This window comes from Electrophorus electricus, chromosome 9, assembly GCF_013358815.1.
Source record: "Electrophorus electricus isolate fEleEle1 chromosome 9, fEleEle1.pri, whole genome shotgun sequence".
NCBI lineage: Eukaryota > Metazoa > Chordata > Actinopteri > Gymnotiformes > Gymnotidae > Electrophorus > Electrophorus electricus.
This window is the reverse complement of record NC_049543.1, coordinates 17,947,410-17,967,908: the sequence shown is the minus strand read 5'-3', so window position 1 is coordinate 17,967,908 and position 20,499 is coordinate 17,947,410. Positions and strand designations below refer to the sequence as shown.

General features: G+C 41.7%; 1 protein-coding gene across 1 annotated transcript; it reads left to right on the top strand.

Moving 5' to 3' along the window:
* The first annotated feature begins 4,021 nt into the window (after nt 1–4,021).
* znf219 (zinc finger protein 219) lies at nt 4,022–20,371 on the top strand. The gene is made up of 5 exons (XM_027022876.2): nt 4,022–4,163; nt 12,637–12,727; nt 12,832–14,893; nt 15,140–15,292; nt 15,721–20,371. The coding sequence occupies exons 3-5, from the start codon at nt 12,835–12,837 to the stop codon at nt 16,857–16,859; spliced, it is 3,351 nt and encodes a 1,116-aa protein (XP_026878677.2). The 5' UTR covers nt 4,022–4,163; nt 12,637–12,727; nt 12,832–12,834; the 3' UTR covers nt 16,860–20,371.
* The last annotated feature ends 128 nt before the right edge of the window (nt 20,372–20,499 follow it).

The following is a 20,499-nucleotide window of genomic DNA, read 5'->3' as shown; positions in this document are numbered from 1 at the left end:
AGCCAAATCCAAAGATGGTTTGCATAAGACGAAATGCTCAGACATTATGCTTTGTACTTTGTGTTATGTAATTGGTGAGCCCTGCCATCCTATATTCTATTATATTCCATTAGACCATATGCAGCCTTGATCTAGCCTAGCCCAAGATTCCAGTACTCTCGTAAAGAGTTCAAATTCAGCTTTGTTATAGCATTAACTATGACTCTGCTAATCCAGTTTGGAACAATCAACCCATCTCCTCCTTTGACAGATATAATTTTTTACAGTCTTGACAGACATTAAGCCAAAAGCCATATTAATATCTTGCAATGTACAGGACAAATGGCAAAAATATAAGTAATTATATAATATGATTTGTATTGTTCTATGTAAAGTGTGTGTGTGAGAGAGAGAGAATAATGTGCATACTAGCAACATTAGGAATGTTGCTAAGTCTCTAAACCCACAACAAACTCAGTCCAAACATACTTTCCACAGTGATAAATATGTTCAGTTCAGTGTTTTTACAGCAGCTCTCTTCCTAACTATAAATACCTTGGCATGATCCATACTTTTCATTGTAAATAGAAGCACTTACCAAAGAAACAATGTGCCTTTCTAAGCTTTCATAAGCATTCATGCTTTTTTTCATACATATTTATGTTTACATATTTTTTCTTAATATAAAAACCTTATTAGTATTAATGATTGAATAGATGCATGCTATGTTGTACTGCATTAACTTTGTACTGATCATTGTGTTTGTATTTTTTTTCTTGTAAGAATTAAAACTGGACAGCAATGACAGGACTGTTTGTTGCAGCCATTTTAGTGAGGGGGCTAATGACATCTAGCACATATTGCTGCACTAAAGCACCAGGCATTATGGGATACACACTTGACAACATTACTGACACACTGAAAATGGCAGCGGCTCAGTGACCAATGGAGGGGGATCAGATATTTGAAGGAGGGAGAGGGTGGGAGGGAGGCAGAGAATGGGAAAAGAGGATACATGGAGCACAGTGAGAAGCAGCAAGGGGTAGCGAGGGAGACAGTGTTGGCGGAGAGAGAGATAGAGACAGGGCACAGGGAGCAGAAGACAGCAGATAGGATGATGGGTAATGACAGAGTGAGAGGGCTCAGACAGAGGGGCACAGAGAGGGTAGAAGGAGAACAAGAGTGAAAGAATGAGAGACAACTGAGGAGGGGGTGTGCAGGGTGAAAAAGGGGGATGCAGCAAAGTGGGAAAGGGAGAGAGAAAGAAAGATAAAAGGGGGCATGTTCGAGAGCAGGAGCTTTTTTTTTTTTTTTTTTTTTTTTTTTTTTTTTTTTTTTTGTCTGCCTGTAAAGCCAAAGAGCACGTGAGCAAGCAAAAGTGGGAGAGAAGGGAACCAAAAGGGGAAAAAAGGGGGTGTAGAGCAAAGGTTATAGAGAAAGAGAGGTGAGAGCTATAAGAGAGATGTACAGAGATGAAGAAAGCAAGAAAAAGTGTGAGAGACAAAGCGCGAGAGACAGTACGAAAGACAGACGGGATGGACAGAGAGGGTTGAAGACAGAGAACACAGAAGAGGAATAGAGCGAGTGAGGGGCGTAGAGGGGGTATGTTGACAAAGCAGAGAGACTCGGGAGAACAAAGGGAAACGTGGAGAGAATGAGCCGGGTGAAACATCAAAGGGATTTTTCGGCCCCGTTACCGGGACAACAGACATTTGCATGCGATTAGCTTTTTACATCATATTAAGGAGGGAAGGGGTACGGAGAGGGGAGGCGAGCCCAAGTATAGATCATAGTGGGGGGAAAGGGGGCTGGTCACTTTGACTGACTTCTGGGCTGACAAGCAGCCGTTTGTCTCCTCAGGAACCTGCCTGCCACATGCACAGCACTGAGGGGAAAAACAAGGGAAATGAATAAGTGCCGCTACGTCAGAATACACCATTAGTACATCTTGTAGGTTTTAAAGTACACTAAAAATAGGCTTGAGTGTTTCAATGAAATTTGTCACTCCTTTTGCATCTTGGAACCAAAATTGCTGAGGGATGTGAAACATGAGGGAAAGACTTCATGGTAGGAATGTGTGATTTGTTAAAGTGTTGTGATAGCACAACTGTGGCTGACATTTTTTATGTATCCTACTCTGAAATCCCATACATGCACCTGCTATCCCCCTCCCCTCTCTCTTTATCTCTCTTTCTATATCTGTCTCTTGCTCTGTCTTACTCTCTCTCTCTCTCTCTCTCTCTCTCTTGCTCTTTCTATCTCTATATCTCTCTCTATCTCTCTCTGGATCTCTCTCTCAATCTCTCTCTGCTATATGTGATGCCTCAGTGCCCTCGGTATTGTGGCTGCATTGTGCTCCCCAGCGTCGTCATGGCCATCGCCACGGTGCTATTGTCATGGCGATGTTACAGTATCAATACCCTGACACTGCGACAAAGAGACAGCAGCCCCTGCCACATCACTCCACCCCTCTGCTCATCCCTCTTTCTCTCCTTCCTCTCCCAACACACCTCCATCCTCCACCCCTCCCAATCGATCCTCCATCTCTCTATCTCCCACTAAATATGTACATATTGATCCCCTCCTGTTACACCCTCCCTCTTTTCTCTATCTCTTTCCTTCAATCCCTTTCTTTCTTTTCTCTCACATTTATCAGACGCCATTTTTCTATAGGCCCTGCACTTCCATCTCACTCACTCTTTCTCTTGTTCTTCATCATCTCTCATTTCATCATATCTCATCTTCCCCTTCCTTCCCTCCCTCTTTCCCTCCATGTCATCTCTCCCCCCTGCCTGCATGGTTTTGGTTTTTTTTTGTTGTTGTTTTTTTTTGTCTCTGTCTCACTCACTCTCTGCATATTAATTGGTGCATTTCTGCTGCGGCGTAAAAAACAATCAAAGCGTCAGGGGCGGGTGGTGAAGCTACTGTATCAGACACAACCCATACACACATAAAAAATGCACAAGCTTTAAGACTGAAACAAGATAAACTAACCCTGCAAGAATGCATTCTCTCACATAGGCAACAGCATTGTGTGCATGAATGTAATAACATCATAAAATACCTCTGAAATAATAGAAAAATTGCTAAATGTTTGTCAGCTGATGATCCCTATATAAGGTGCATATTTCCCATTTATTTATTGCCAGACTGAGACGGAATAACGGCTTATTAATCAGGTGGCCATTTTAGAGCGTCATGTCAAGAGTCGAGAGGTACGCTAAGTAAAATGGCACGGGGGAAACTGAATGAAATCTAATGTCACAGACAGTGCTGCAGACAAGCTCATCACTTCTGACTACATACTTAAACTGAGCCCAGTCACCACCTCTAGCACCACCACCGCCACCACACACACTTACTACCGAAAAGAAAATATAGTCATATGTAATTATGGTTTATAGCCGGTGTTTGCAGTTTCATATACACGTGGACAAGTGGGCGCTAGTTCCTTCGGCCGGCTCGAAGTACTGCACCTGCGCGAGTCGCTCTAACCGTATACTCGCTCGTTCTGTTCAATAGTGTACTGGGGGAGTCCTACCAAAAACTTTCCCCCCAAAGTTCCAAGTGAAGACAACTTCACGTATGCTACTCTTTTTAGCTAAAAGCTCGGTTCATCGAAAACCCACGGACCACTAACAGACTTTGGTCTGTTCTTACATTAGTACGGCAATTAAAAATTTCCCTGTACTACGAAACTGAGGTTGGTCAACCTTACACATCAATGCAATTAATAAAACAATCATTTGGTGCAAAAAAAAAAAAACCCTTAAAATCTTGAAAACATATCAGGAGCAGGAGGTGTCAGTGCCTTTCCCCGAACTCTACAAATTAGTCACTGCTGTGTACACGGGAACACAGCCGCCCTGCATGAAATAATGTTTTAAAATGGAGCCCGTCCGATTAGAATTACATTTGCAACCTACAGCCACCCCCTCCCCTTCATCAGTGTTCCCTCTCTCTCATTCACTCACTCACGACTGCACAATAAATGGATCTTTGAAAAAATGCGAGAGAGACGTGCGAGAGAAGAGGGGAGGAGGAGAAAGGAGCGGGAGGGGGAGACGGCGTATGCTTGTATACAACTACCCCGATTTCCATTTTTTTCCAACTCGTAATGTATTTAATTCAAGTGAAACGTAATCATGACGTGTCTTGTCATTAATCTCCTCGCCGCCTCTCCCGTAAGTACATTGAGTCTTACTTTCATCACAAAAATCTTATTAATTTAAAATGATCTATTATTTTTACACTCTTTGTATGTTTATAAACGATTATGTAGTTATACATTTGTCAATACTCCGGTGGTAGATTTCCCCGTTTTGGACATGTAACGATTGTTGTGGGCTCCATAAACAACAAATATCCGACGACGACTTTTTTGGGTGCTAATCCGGGTAATGAAAGCTGCCCGTATGGCTTTGGAATGCAAAGCTTTCAATTCCCAACGCTTTTAAATTTCCGTTTTGATATGAGGCTACCAGTCTTGTGCGCGGAGGAAAAGATTGATTGGCAGCTCATGCATCACTATAGGATACATCATACATGTAATTGCACGCACTCTTTGGCACTTTGGTGTGTGTCATGTATGTTGCCGGTGGATGTGCGCTTTGCGGAGTAACCAGTCGGGGTGTTGTGGTAGCCTGGGTTATATATATGAAGATGGAGTTAAAATGACTGGAAAACCGGTTATAAAAACCCATCAACTTTAATTTCGGAGCCCCAGCGAGTGTTACATAGGCTAAAGAAAAAGGTACGCTTTGCTCATCCGAGATAGGTTATAAGTAGGATAAAAGTGTCCAGAAGTAATGATGACTATATATCTGAATGAGAAAATAAACGGAACTTATTCAAAGTTATACAAAATATTGTTTAACATCGTTGCTTAAACAAGAACACAAATTCTATTTTTCCCAATGCCTCGTTTAGCTAATGTCGTTTTATCCATGCCTTAGCTTAAGGAAAACGTATCACAAGTGATAGATTGATAGACTAGTTTTATCTTTGTAACACTAGTTTTGGGACTCTTTTTTTCCTCGAAACTGACATTTTGAAGTGCCAGCGAGGTCGCGTTTCATTCAACAGCAAAATCATTCAGCGAACACAGGCTGCCTCATTGTACATAATGTGTAGATGAGGACTCCTCAAATCGCTAACCTACACGACTCCATATTAAGCAAAACTATCGCTGGGGGGAAAAAATGTTCCGATATGTGCGGATTTTATGCGAAACAAGGCGCAATCAGCGCGACTTTGCACTTCAGTGGAACGGTTATTATCATATTACTAGAGCTACTATTGCCTACAATTACAAGCAGTTACAGTCGGTCCACTTGTCCTAATGTCACCTCTTTATAGTAGCTTACAAGGCTACAAGCTCCGGTCGTCAACCTAAGCTACTTCATGCCCCCGCTGATCTTTCGTAGTTTAAGTACCCTCAACTGCTGTTATAACCGCGTTTCACATGGATTACTGTTGGCTACAGAATTAAACGAATAGATGAGAAAGTTCTTTAGGTAAAACCCAAATCGGAAAAAAAAAGTTATAAAGGGTGCTACTGGCCCATATGAGAGACAGACCGGTCTGCATTTTTTTGGGGAGGGGGGGTTTATATTGTCAGTGAAATTCAAGATGAAACCCACGATGGCACTTTTCAGCTGCTCCCTCTTCGCACACGCGTGTCCTTTCCCCTCCCTTTATCTTTTGTTGAAAGAAAATCAGGAAGAAAATGGAGCGGGATACGAGAGAAACAACATCCCGTCAGCCGCCTGCTACGACAGTGATCAGAGATGAAAACTGCATAATTATGACTATATTTGATCAAAACGGCCAATTGCTGAGTCGATACTTAAGAACGTGCCCTTTGGTTTGAACGTGCGCTTTAACACAAATCTGTTTTGGCCGGTAGCCGCACGCTCGCGCGTTTGTTTGTGAGCCATTATTTATTTCATTAATGTGGCTTTTTAATTGAGATGGCCGCGAGAGGGAAGGGGAGAAAACGACTGAAAATGGTTGCACGTTATTGACGCACATCACACGGGGCGCAGAGGAAATTCCTCTCCAGATAAGAGGCGGACGTGTCATTTATGTCGTCCGGATGCACTTCTTTTAAACCACAGTCCCGAAAAGAAACTTCGCAGATGTCCGTTTTCCAGATGTCCGTTATAAACGCATATCTTATATCAAAGTGTTTACGGCGATTTGGGTATGTCTTTCGGGGCTAACAAACATTTTGGGCATGGACATAAAGGACTATTATTTTCCACTGGTATTTTCGTCACTGCCCACGCATGAGAGGTGGCGGAATGAGACGTTTCTTCCGACTAACCTAAAATTGACGTGACTGGGAGTGAAACGGGAAGCTAGAAAAGGCAGCATTTAGACCATTACTAGTAAGCGGCAGATACTACTTACTGCATATAGAAACAAGCAACTGTTACAAGCAATGGGCTAATAGATGAAGTTACATCAGTTATATCTTTTATTTTTAAAACAGTGCCAGATGCCACCGACTTTTGCAGCTGCCGGGACTATAAAGTGAAGACTTTACTAATGAAAGTTCTGATTGGTTTAATTGGGCAATTAACACTCAGCTGGAGGTAGATCTGCTAGTACTCTCCCACAGAGAGAGCACCTCTCTTAGATCCCTTGTGCATCTGCAGGGAGAGCTGTGTATCTGCAGAATACCCAAGTAGTTTATTAAACATGGAAGCTGCTTTTTTAGTAGCAGTAAACAATATAATACAACTTTTCATGTTAAAGACTTTGAAATAAACATCACTTAACAACAGAATTATGCTTTCATACAGTAAACACCAACAGGTGGTAAATGAAAACTTGCCATTAATGTAATGCTGCATAATGATTGACAGCTGTACTTAATGGCTGTTCATTGTTAGAACAGGTGTATATCTCTTGAGTAGCAGGTTTTAGATAGTGACTATAGGTCAGCTGAAAGCAAATATATAATTTTGCAGATCCCCTCATATCCCTGCACTAATGTACTGCCTCTCTATTTAAATTTAAAGTTCACAGCATGGATTTAGTTGAACAGGACAATTCAGTGCTTGGTAGTAAACACCAGTCGCACTGCACTGTGCTGTACCTAATCTCTACTATAATTTAGTGGTTCCCAGTTCCCAGGATCCACTGCTAAACATTTTTACTATCATAGACCACAGGTCTATCTCATAAAAATCTCATATCAAAGTTTCTGTGAACATAAGATGAGCTTGATCATGTGGGTCAGTATAGGAAAAACACCACAGAGTGCCTAGAGCAAGACCCTTGCACCAGTGAAATCAGACCCAGTTATATACTAAACAGTAATTTCAACTGATTTTGATTACACATTACATAAGTGTAAACAAATGTGAAAGTTTAATACACTTAAAAGTAAGTTATCCCACACTGAAGTAAATATCAGAAAGGGAGGATGCTGTCCAAGACTAGAAAGAAACAGGAGCGGGGGTTGGGGAGAGCAATAACGGTGCCCAATTCAAGTCAATGCTGTTTTAGTAAGAATTAAGTGTGAAATCAGATAAATATTTGTCATTTCAGTCCAATATACACTTGTAACCCTATATGGATGACAAAATCCTACTTGATTTGCTATTATTTCGACCTCTAAAGTATGCATGGCAGACATATATCAGATAACAAGCTAGCTAGCTAGCTAACTATGGCATGGTGTGAAAAACATGTTGAATGTGTATAGCTTTGTGATGTCTGTTGGCTCACGCATTATGACTGCTGGTCACTAACGATGTATTTTAGGTTATTTATTTGCATCAACTTCTTGCTCGCTAACTGTTCGCATTACTCAATTAATTCAACTAATACATAGTACTTTAGTGTATAGTAGGCAGTACACAGTAAACTAAAAAGTACAATAAAGGTACCATAACATTCCAACTAGTGTTTTGCAATAATGAAGCTGCTGTAAGACTGAAATTTGTATCTAGTGCTGGTTGTGATCTACTCCATTGGAAAACTCATCTTTCATTAAACTGTTTCTTGTCTCCACATTTGTAGTTTTAATCTGACAAACATCTAAAGAGATACTATGCAAAATACAGTACAATTTCAAGCATTTGTAACTGTTTAGCTTCTATTTGAATTATGGACCAACATAACCACTACAGTGACAGTAATACAGATGTTATTAATATTGTGTGACATTATGTGATTAAAGGTTCAGGAAAATGCAATATTAAACATTTGCATGATACCTGAACAGGAGTGTGTGAGCCAGCATGAAGCAACAAGGAAAATATTGTACATACTATTATATTAATATTATCATTTCACACTTTCCTAAATGTATATTTGACATACCAAGAAGAATAATACTAAACACATAATGCATTCTGATATATTGTATAATGTGTAAATCTCTATAGGCACGAGGTTTGCACCTCAGAAACTGTATCAGCTGTTCAAAAATTCTAACAGTGCATCCATAGTGATATTCCTGAATGTAATCATCAGAGGAACTTTTTCAACCATGTGCAAGCTTCTTCATACATACTATTATGCAGCTACTGCTATGTGGCTTCTTTTCAAATCTTAAGGTTTAAAAATATAGATAGACTTTTAGAATAGACTTTTTTTTTCTTCTGTACAATAAGTAGATTTTGAAAGGGATTACAGAAGCATTAGAATAAAACATTATTCCTACCATCTAAGTTTAACACTTCTGAAAAATTTACTTTTGCTTAAGTATGTATGTGTAATCACGTAAACTTTTATTAATCTTACGTTTGACATAGAACTTGAGTGCAAAATTGCTTCTATAAATGAGACAGCAAAAGTGTTCTTTTTAGCGTTTGGGGTTAAATGAAGTTAAAGTTCCTTACATGACAAGAAGAGGCATGGGAGACTAAAAATGAGCTCAGATAGGCTTTCCAGGACAATTTTCAGGAGCGGGAAAATCTCAGACTGATAAAAGTGAGTGGAAAAGAGAAAGAAAACTGTTGTGTGTGTGTGTGTGGGGGGGGGGGGGGGACTTATGTGTGACAGAGAAGGGTGAGCAGACTGAGTAGGTTCAGTCCAATGTTAAGAACAGGAAGTGAATTGCGTGTGGAGGTGTGGAGAAAGTCACTGCGACCACAGGCAAAAAAATCACATGTACAGATCACATGCATACACGCACACACAGACACACACACACACACACACACACACACACACACGCACGTGCACACACATGCAAAGGAAGGAAAATGTCCATAGCAGAATCATTTTTTACACAGATGCATACACTGAATGCACGGTACATGCACATTAGATATACTACAGCACTCAGTTCATATCAGTTTTCAAGTGTGATATAAAGAAAAAGTATTGGTTAACTATAAATGCTTAGATGACTAAGATTATTCAGCAAGCTTGGTAATTTTGAGACTGGATAAGAAAGGAATGTATGTTTTATTAGCACTCCTGTATTTATTTGTCAGTTGATTTGTATGCACCTTCTGCATACAGAAAAGTCTTCAAAGCTTAAACTTTTCTCTCACATGCAAGAGATCATTTAATAACAACATACAATAATTGTATGCATTCTTAATAAAAAAAAGTCCTACTCTGAATGTTAAATTCTTTAAAGTTGACGTTGTCGTAGACACTTTATAACATTAAAGCAGGCTGGGTTTAGGAGTAATGTCCTTTGAAAAGGTTTCAGAATGGACGGTTTTTGCACTTTTTTGCAATGTATGCCTTTTTTGAGATACAAAGATTGAGGTTGTCAATGGACACGTTACATGCAGTTTAACTGACTGGGTGCTTAAAGATTGTAGTCTAGCTACTGTGTAATTACACTGTTGTTATGCAGTTAAAAGATCTGTCTTATTCATTCAAAAGATCAGCATCATCTATCAAGCTTTGATATTAGTTAAATTGTGCAAATGGAAATGTCCACTAACACATTTTTAACATAAGTTAAGCTCTTGAGCATGTGCTATATACCTATGCTACAACTAGGAACAGAGCAATTGTCACTGTAATACCCCATTTCAGACTTCTCATCGCACTGAAAGCTGCACAAACATAAACTGTGATCTAAAATTATAGAGTAAGTGGACCTAAATAACTGCTGTTTAGCAGTTTATTCCTATTGTACTTTCACCTCATAATGATGATACATTCTTTCTGAATAGCACAAAGCCTGTGATTATTATTATTATTATTATTATTATTATTATTATTATTATTATTAGTAGTAGTAGTAGTAGTAGTAGTAGTAGTAGTAGTAGTAGTAGTGTTGTTTATGGGATAAAAATAATAGGGATACAAATTGTGTGCACATGTGTGTGTAAATGTGTTCTTCCAGGGGAGTGTACCATGTGGCCATTCAGACAAAGGTGTTTAGCATGCATGAATCATCTGGTGACTTGCTGCCATATTGCAAGTGTGTGCGTGTCTGTGTGTCTGTATGTGTGTATATTTATGTACGCGTGCACATTTGTGCACGTGTGTGTGTGTGTGTGTGTGTGTGTGCTTCTGTGTGTGTGTATACGTGTATGTGCGTGTGTTATTTGTGCATGCTGCTTTATCACTCTCCTGCCTCCATCTTTCCCCTCCCCCCTCTGTCTAGCACCTTATCACTCCTTCCATCTATCCAAATTTTTTTGGGGAAAAAAACAACAACAACAAAAAAAAAAAAACGCTTCATTGGTGTGACAGGCCTGGTCGGACACGAACGTGTCTGTCACAGCAGAACAATGCATCGCCACGAATGATATTCATATGATAATAATGCCATCAGACCAAGACAGTCACAGCATCCTCCACTCTAGAGCCAGGGAACGCTCTGTGCCCCCTTTTTCATAAGAAAATTACCAATCAAATATGGCTCATTCAGATTTGTCTCTCCCATATAACCCCCCCTCCCACCTCTCTTTCTTTCTGTCCTCCTCCGTCTGTCTCAGTCCCCTCTTTCTCCTCTCCCTTCGCCATGTTGGCAGGCCCCAATCTACCAGCTGATAGCAGCATTCCCTGGCATGGTGCCAACTGGCACCACTGCAGGAGAGGGAGAGAGCGCGAGAGAATGAAAGAAAATGAGTGAATAATAGAAGCGGGGGGGGGGGGGGGAGTGAGAGAGAGAGGGAAAAAGAAAGGGGGATGGGAAGAGAAGGAGTCTGTGGAGGTGAAAAGATAGAAAGAGAAAGAGGTAACAATAATGGTAGATTAAAAATGAGGGAGATGGAGGGAGGGAGGAGAGGGAGGGTATGATTGATATTGTGGCGACAGTCTTGTGAGTCATGGTTGAGCTAAAATGTCAACCGGCCATGCTGCTCTCTGTGATATCCAAGACCAGTGTCATTGACTTGCCCGCAAAATCTTGTGTGTACATACAAATATATACTTAATATATATGCATATATTAAGACCCATACAAACATACACATAAATATGTACATACATACCGCATGCAAGCTGGTTGCATTTGCAACCCTGGTTGTATGGATATGTAATCTTCCACACAAGTATACACACAAATTAACCTTGCACCTCCTGTCACTAGCCAATTTATTAGCTACACCTGTCTTATAGGTGCATTTTACAAGTATACAATTACCTATTGTACTCCATTGGTTTCTAATAATTGAAGGTTTCTATTAAAATGGGTGCTGGGTGTTATGTCCAAAAATAGAAACATACTGTCACCCACACAGAAAAACACAAACTGTCACAAATAGTGACTCACACATGCCAACACACAGACACACTCACAGATGTTCCTGTATTCAGCAGATTTTCACCACTATCATCAATGTGCGCAATTTTCTTTCACCATTTTTTTCATACTATGCTTGGGCATGTCCTTACAAGGCATGTATATGACTGTGCTTGCGAATGTGTGTGTGTGTGCGTGTGTGTGTGTGTCTTTGAGTGTGAATGGAGAGAGTGTGTTGGCACATGTGAGAGGTGATGCATTTACCTCTGGTTGGACTGTGAGGAATATGATTTCATTCTGATATGAGCAGCTACTGTTTTAGTGTGTGTGCAGGAAGGGTGCGTGGGGAAGTGGAAACATCTCGCGCCCATCCTGTTTGGGACAGTTTGTGTCCCGCTGTGCCCTTAGCTTTGTCTCACACACGCACGCGCGCGCGCGCGCACACACACACACACACACACACACACACACACACACACACACACACACACACACATACATACATACATACACACATAAAGATACATACACAAACTCATGTTGCACCATTACGCTATAGACTATCAAAATCACTTGTTAGTATTCTACATTCCTTCAAACAACAAAAGATGAAGACAACAAACCAAGGACAACTTACATTGGGAGGAGAAAAAAAAAATTGAATTATATTATAAACATTGTTATGATACTAGAGTTATCCACCCAACACCATCACAAATATATATCATGAGATGCAATGCTAGCTAGTTTATGTGGCCCTACATAGATTTATCCACTACCAGTCTGGCAAGAATCTTGAGGATTTTGTCCGATTCCATTGGTTACAATATCTATAGGCTTTCTAACAAAAATGTATACTGTAAATGTATACAAATATTAATACTGTTGTCAGATTCATGTGGTGGTAAAGTGCACACACACACACACACACACACACACACACACACATACACTCTGTTTATTTGTGCTATGTTTTGCAGGGACCTTTAAGAGGTGGTCTCACAGATCACCATTTTGGAAGTGCATCCTCTCTCACACAAGGAAACGAATCATGGAATACAAATACTACTAGTAAGCACAATCTCACATAAATACGAGAAACACTATTATAGGCATCATATGCATCCATTTGCAAAACAAATAAAATTACCTCTCTCATTCTTTGTTTGGCACAGAGTATGGATTCGCCCCCAGAGTGTGTGCTTGCTGTCTCCTCTGAGGCACCCCTATCCCCTCCCTCAATGCCATCACTAGATCACAGCCCTCGATCTTTACCACAAAGCCCTCAGTCTGCCCCCTCTAGCCCCCCAACTACCCCCTATGCACCCCTCTCACCCTTTGCCCTCGCTGATGCCAACCAGCAAGAGGAAGAGGAAGATGAGGAGTTGTCAGCTCCATCATCTCCCACCCTGGCTGTGGCACTGTTTCCAGGGGAAGAGCAGCTGTGTAGCCCCACCTCTGAGAGCAGCCCTCCCGCCACTCCGCCTGCACCGCTTGCAGGGTTTGGAGCCCTGGAACAAGCCCTTTCTTCGGGGGCTAGTGCCACCTGCAGCAACGAACTTGATCTGCAGCTCTTCAACAGTGAAGGCGTGGCCATCCAAGGGGGTCCCACTGCTGGCCCGGCACTCAAGTTCCCATGCCATGTTTGTGGAAAGAGATTCCGCTTCCAGAGCATCCTGTCCCTTCATGCACGAGCTCATAGTTTGGACAGGGACCGCCGGGCCTCAGCCCTCTACAGGATATCACATGGTAAGCCCCAGCAGGACCATATGAGTGATAGCATTATCCAGCCCCAAGGTAACAGAGAGCTCTGCCCGAGTCCGTTATCCAGGTCATTGCATCAGAATCTGCAAGAAGAGACTGTTCCAGAAGAGCCTTTTCAAACTGCAAGCAGCCCTCAGTTCTTAGTGGATGGAGCCACACCCCTGACGCCGCCTCTGACCGAAGAAGCACCGGTTTCTTCTACCTTTCCTCCAGCTCTCACTGAAGACCCTGCTCCTAACATGGCAGCACCTGCTTTCCGCTGCCATGCATGTAAGGGTAAGTTCCGCACAGCCTCTGAGCTAGCTCGTCATGTGCGGATCCTCCACAACCCATACAAGTGCACACTGTGCCCCTTCTCAGCCAATCAGGAGGAGCGTCTGGCTGCTCATCTGCAGGAGAGTCACCCACCTGAAGAGCCCACACCTCTTCCGGTCTTCCCGTGTCGCCCCGTGACAGCAGCACCGCAAGCGCCTTTGCCGCAAGCACCCACTCCCCCAGCCTTCCGCTGCGATACATGTGGCCAGCGCTTTACCCAGTCCTGGTTCCTGAAGGGACATATGCGCAAGCACAAGGACTCTCTCGATCATAAGTGCCAGGTGTGCGGTCGTGGATTCAAGGAGCCCTGGTTCCTCAAGAACCACATGAAAGTGCACCTCAACAAGCTCGGCCTAAAGGCTGGCTTGGGAAATCTGGGACCCTCAGGGCCTGAGCAGTCCAAAGGCCCTGCAGGAAGCCAGGCCTTAGGGGCTCTATACTCCAACCTGCTCCTGGCACAAAGCATAGCAACCAGAGGAGGAGCAGGAAGTAGAATGGGGAATCGGGGGGACAGGTCTGAAGTCGGCATGAGCTCAAACAAGTCCTCGGTTTGGGGCTACCTGGGATTGCCGAATGAGAGTGGTGGAGCCAGCTGTGTGGAACGCCTCCAAGCCGTGGCTCAGGTGGCTGAAATGGGTAACGGAGGAGAGAGGGGAGGAGAAGCGCTGGATGGTGGCGAGCAAGCAGCCGTGTGGCAGCTGGTTGCTCGCAGCCTGGTGGCAGATCAGCCCAGCCAGCAGAAGCAGCAGCAGCAGAGATCCCTGGTGCAGCAACGGCGACCTGCCTTGCGTGGTACCGTCGCCGGGGAGGCCGAGCAGGTTCGCGCCTATCTTGGTGGCCTCGGCCTCAAAGAGGACCCAGAGGCTTCCGGGGCACCCTGGGAATGCCCTGACTGCGGAAAGCTTTTCCAGAACCTGCAGCAGGCAGTGGCCCATGCTCGTGTTCATGCTCAGAGACCACAAAAGTATGTTAGTGCACGAGGAAGTGCAGGGAAAGAAGAGGAAGGGGTACAGAAGGCTGCAGGAACACGAGGAGGAGAAGGAGGAGGAAGAGGAGGAGGAGGAAGAAATGTAAATGACTGCAGGCAAGAGGCCAAACAGCACCCATCAGGAGGAGGGACAGCTGCAAATTTGCATTCTGTCATAACACATCTTTCTGGTAAGGATCATATAATATAAGACAAGTGAGTTTGTTGTTAAGACTCTGCACAGATAGAAGTTTTCACTGATATCTGATAAACCGAGGTCAATTCCGAGCACATAAGGGTTAATGAAGCCAGTAATGAATACCTTTCTATTAATGCTATTTATGATTTGGAGTCATTTGTCTTTTTTCAGCAAGAGTAAGGATGTAGACCATAACAACCTTTTTGACTTTTTCTTGACGTTGACTCTTTCTCTTCAGGCCCAGGGGAAAATGGTGTGAGGGGAACATCATCTGGTCCTTCCCCAGCTCCAAGGGAGCGTGTGCGGGGTACAGGAATGAAGGACTGCCCTTATTGCGGTAAAGCCTTCCGCTCCTCCCATCACCTTAAAGTGCACCTGCGTGTTCACACAGGTGAGGCTACCATATGAAATGTACAGCATACACAAAATACACAAGTTTGTACAAGCATTATTTGACTTTACACATTTGACAGCGATACAGAAATTGCATTACTTTCATTTTAATGTCTACAAAGAAATTCAGACTGCAAATGTGATCTGAAAAAAATGCAAGTCTTAGGTCAAACAATGTTAAACAGTGCCATCTGCTGCTGTAGCATAATATTGCTTCTTGGCATTTTTTTTATGTGCCATATGTTACCTATCTTGCCTTAATGTTCCTCATCTTTAAATGCCTATTTCTTAAAATGTTGTTTATTTTTAATGCTAGTGAACTATGTATTAGCAAATTTAATTGTATTTATATGGTGGTTAGCTGTCATTTATTGGGAAAATCTACCCTGTAAAAGTTTTTTAATGATTATTTTGATTTGTGATTAGGTGAGAGACCGTACAAATGTCCCCATTGTGACTATGCTGGCACCCAGTCCGGTTCTCTTAAATACCATCTGCAACGTCATCATCGTGAGAGGAATGCCATGGCAACCACTCCTAGCTCCTCCTCTCCAAGCCTCACTACCTCACATGCTGGCTCACCACGAGAGGGGACCCCAAAACAGCGTCGACTCCCATCCACAAACCAGGGATCATTAGGGAGAGGTCCAGTGGAAGCCCCCACATCCAGACATGTCCGGACTTTGGTCCTTGGGCCCACAGAACAGAAGGAGAGTCCTCAGAAGCCCAGAGCAACTCAGAAAGAAAGGGATTTGGAGAGTCAGTACCGATTCCTGAGTGGAATGATGGGTGAGATCTACCCAAGTGATCTAGATGGACGCTGGACAAGAGAGACACCGCCTCCAAAAATACCCAAATTATCTAGACGGAAGCCCCTTGTTACCAGTCGCATGGTGTCAGCTAATGGATATCAGAGTGTCATGACACCAAGTGCTTCCCAGCAAAGTGGATTTGAACCTCTGGACCTCTCACGCCGTCCCATGCCTGGCGTGGGTTCAACTGAGCAAGAAGGAGGAGCAGTAAGTGCTTTTGGTACTCCACCATTAGGGAGAACAAAAGGAGGTGACAACATTCTGAATCAGTGTGTGTTCTGTCCCTTCCGAACCTCTTCTGTGGAACTGATGGCCATGCATCTACAGGTCAACCACACCAGCAAATCCCGCCGTAAAAGGGGAGCCACTGGGACCACTGACGACCACTCCTCCAGAGTGATACTGCCTGGTTTGAGCCGTGATCCCTTGGCACTTTGGAAGTTCTTCAGTGAAGGAGATGGTGTCATGGCTGTGGAGGACTGGATCAGATACAGAGCAAGGGCTGAAAATGGGGTCACCATGGAAGACGGAGATCTGGAGAGGTCCTCCGTCATTGGTGGGACACCACCACTTCTGGGACATGTTCATTCATCAAAACAAGGGCTTAAACTGGGAGATGGAGAACAGGGGAATTTAGACAAGGAAGATGCAGAAGAGGAGGAGGATGACCTGGAAGCAGACAGCAGCCCTGGGAATTACTCCCATCAACAGGGCATGAGAAAGAATCTGTCTGTGTCTTCAGAAGGGATGTAGGATGATTTGGCCCAAGGGGAAAAGCGGCTGGTGGGGAACTAAGAGATTTTGAGTACCCCAGAGGAATGCAGAGCTCAAGGGAAGGATATATAGGCAAAATTAGAGAGAGAATATTAAATTGAGGCCAATTAGGTTCTCCAACACAAGGCTGTAATGTCCTAGTTTCAACATGAGCCACAATCAAGTACATATGCTTTCAAAACCTTCCATGCGCTTGAAATTCCCCTTATCAGTTGCCCGTCAGTGTATGGACATGTTTTTCCCACACATGCAGATGTGCACACAGACATATATCCAGTATTGTATGCTAGTCTTAGCCTGCTTGTCCAGGAGTTCTGAGGCCTTCTTGACTGCTGTCTGTTTTGTCAGTAAAGGTAATTGCCAAGTTGTATTTCTACTCAAGTTCTGCGCTATTCTGGGTCTTGCCCTTGTCATAAAATACCCGAAAATGTCAATCTATAAAGCAAGAAAAGCAAAAACACACTAAACTGTACAACACAGATTTTTAGGTATTAATACAAATCTTTTTTTTTTTAATGGAAAAATAGCTGGTTTACCATGAAGGCCAAAAATATTGCGCTCCTTCTGTTTGACTGAATTCAGCATTTTGACTATACTTTAACCATTAACCAAAAGGGTGGCAACATTTCTTACCACACATTTACTAGACTGTGAGACAGATGCTGTGATGACTGAATGGTACTGATGCTGACCACTTTAAACAATACATGACAGAGCAATGCTTATTTTCCCCACATATTCACAGTGTCAGCTAGGTCTGACAAGTCCTCTACAGATATTATATGAAACAAAAATTCTTCTACTTCTATACTCTTTGTCTCAGTGCCTAGTGCTGTATATGGATTTTAGAGGCGTCATACATCACAGGAAAATATTTACACAAAGAAATGACAATATATGTTTAATAGCTCTAGGCGGTAAAGAGTTCTGGAAGAGTTGTGTGTCTGTGGATGGAAGAATAGAGCATTCTAGAGCAACCTGAAATTGACACATGAGAACAGCTGGCCAGCTGACAAAGGCAACATGGCAGTGTTTACATCAGAAATACCACTATGATTTTCTGTTCGTTTATTTTATTTCTTTCCTTGAAACTGGATCGCCATCACAATTAGAGGCTCCGAAGAAATATAAAGAAGGACTGAGGTCTAGTTTCCGAGTCCCAGAGTGAAACATCAACATCACTGAGTTCAACTCTAGAGACTGAGGCTTGGTGAATAATTTGGTCCTATTTTTTCTCCTCTCTCAACTGCAAATTGCCTGAGAGAGAGGAGAAATGAGTCCCAAAAGCTGTGGTTGAATCTTAGAAGGAAAAGCTGAGTATGTCGCCTTTTAGATCAGTAGTTTTTTTCTTAGCAACAGCAAAAATACTATTAATAAAAAAAAACACTAACAACTTAGATATCCCAGTAGAACATGTGTAGCTTTTATAGAGAGGAAAAAGAAGAAAAAATGTTGTTTTTTTATTTCAAGAAGTGTCTTAAAGGGTAAAATGTGATATGATTATCAGTAATAATAATTATTATAATGGTAGTGATAGAAGACTGGTTTGGAATGTCTTAAAAACACTGTGCCCAGTTTGTTGTTTTCCCAAAGTAGTTTTTTGTTCGCCTTTAAATATAGACCAAACATTTTCTTTAAAAATTATTGTTAATATTGTCATTTTTATTTGAAGTAATGCGACAGATGCAAATCTGCTATCTGCTCATAATCATACTGATCAATCAGTAATTTGTTGATGAAATCAACTAATCAATCAATGACCCAATCAGACACAATCAAAATGACATTTATATTGCAGCACTCAAGTGCTGGAAACATAATGTATTTGATGACTTATTTATTAATAATTGATGAAACCATGTCAAAGACATAGCCCTTCATCACTGTCAGTTTGACTGACCTGCATTGTAAAGATTTGATTATCTGTCATTTTCTTGAGTCACATTTTTATTTCTGCTTTACCCAGCATGTGTCACAAACCATTGAGACCTTGATTCCTATGTGCCACTCATTTTACCCATCCAAACACTGAAATATTTTTATTTACAATCTGGTCATTACCAGCTCAAAATCAGATCATGTGATGAGACGAGCTGTACCTTAGCCCCACCTCTCGTGCCCCTGATTGATGGAAATAGGTACCAGTGATTGTGACTGCTGGTCTTACTTTATAAATGTGCATTTGTGTTGTTTTGTGTGTAGAGCACCTTATAAGTTTGGTAGGTCCTGTTGTGGTGGTCCTTAACGATTACACTCCAAGCCACTGTGCCTTCTGTCCTGCGCACTTCCTCAAGTATTTTGTAATCTCACCAAAAGCACCTACTGTCATCCATACTCTCCTTTTACCACCTATTCTTGTTTTGGTTGATTCTTGTTGCTCCTTGTTATTTCTGATATCTGCAAGTCCATCTCTCTGTCTCTCTCTCTCTCTCTCTCTCTCTTTCTCTGTCTCTCTCTTTGTCTCTCTCACCCTCTTCCTCTCGCTCCCTTTCTTTTACTCTCTCTCTCAATTTCCTTCTATTTATCTCTCTCTCTCTCTCACACTATACATTCAGCATTGTCAGACATCAAGTTTAGATTCATTTTAACAGTTTTACTTCATTATTTATTCTTTGCATTAACTTAAATTAGACTCCTGTTATATCTGACTTTCTCTCTTCCACAAAATACCACTGGAAGGTGATGTATTATCTAGCATTGATGCCTTTTTTAGATGGTATTTTAATTTCTGCCATGTTCATTTGCCAATGAGATGGGATCAAGCTCTTATTATTGTTTTTGGTTTGTTTATTTGTTTGTTTTTGGTATTACAAAAAAAAAAAAAAAAGATAATGAGAAAATGTCTGTTTGCTGTACAGAGCTAGAAATGTGTTTCTAATGAGAATTCCAACCACAATACCAACTCTCCATCTCTCCTAACAAGGAGCATATCCATATAGATTACAGGGATGTTTATTCATAAGAATCAGGACATGTGACACATGTGACATCTTGACACTAATAAAGTATAAAAAGGAAACTGAACACTGGATAATTCAGTCGTTAAATATACAGATGTTAAAATGGAACCAGACAAATAAGCTCGCGTGTAACACTGTAGCAGCCAGCACTAACTCAAGATATGCATACTAACTCAAGATATGTCTTATTTTTAAAAGTGCAGTGGTGTGTCACCAACATAAAGAAACATCTAAATACATGACAGTAGTTTAAATAGGTTATAGTGCAGTAAATACATGGGCTGGATAGTATCTAAGAAAATGACCTACAAGACATTTTCTAAACAGACTTGTGCCATTAATTTAAAATTATTTAAAGACAGAAATGTAATTTTCTGCAGAATATCCAGTAAAGGAGAGTTGGAGAGTGAGTGTGGGTTTGAACTCTCAAGTAGTTGACTGCTATTGCAGTGAAGGGGAAAGTAATCTAACATAGTAGTGACTAATATGAAAATGTTGACTCAAAAATAGTAGAAAAGATTCAATAAAATATAGGAAAAATAATGGTGTCATATATGTGTGGAATGACTTTTAGTGGAACATATTTTTGTTTTAAATGGTCTGGATTTCAATAGGTTTGATGTACTGTCTCTAACTGGATGCTAAAAATAATTCAGATA

What these genes read in the sequence shown, in the direction of transcription:
- znf219 (XM_027022876.2), top strand. Translation starts at nt 12,835, where the DNA reads ATGGATTCGCCCCCAGAGTGTGTGCTTGCTGTCTCCTCTGAGGCACCC. An exon ending in TGTCATAACACATCTTTCTG is followed by an intron (nt 14,894 to 15,139) that starts GTAAGGATCATA and finishes CTTTCTCTTCAG; the next exon opens with GCCCAGGGGAAAATGGTGTG. An exon ending in GCACCTGCGTGTTCACACAG is followed by an intron (nt 15,293 to 15,720) that starts GTGAGGCTACCA and finishes ATTTGTGATTAG; the next exon opens with GTGAGAGACCGTACAAATGT.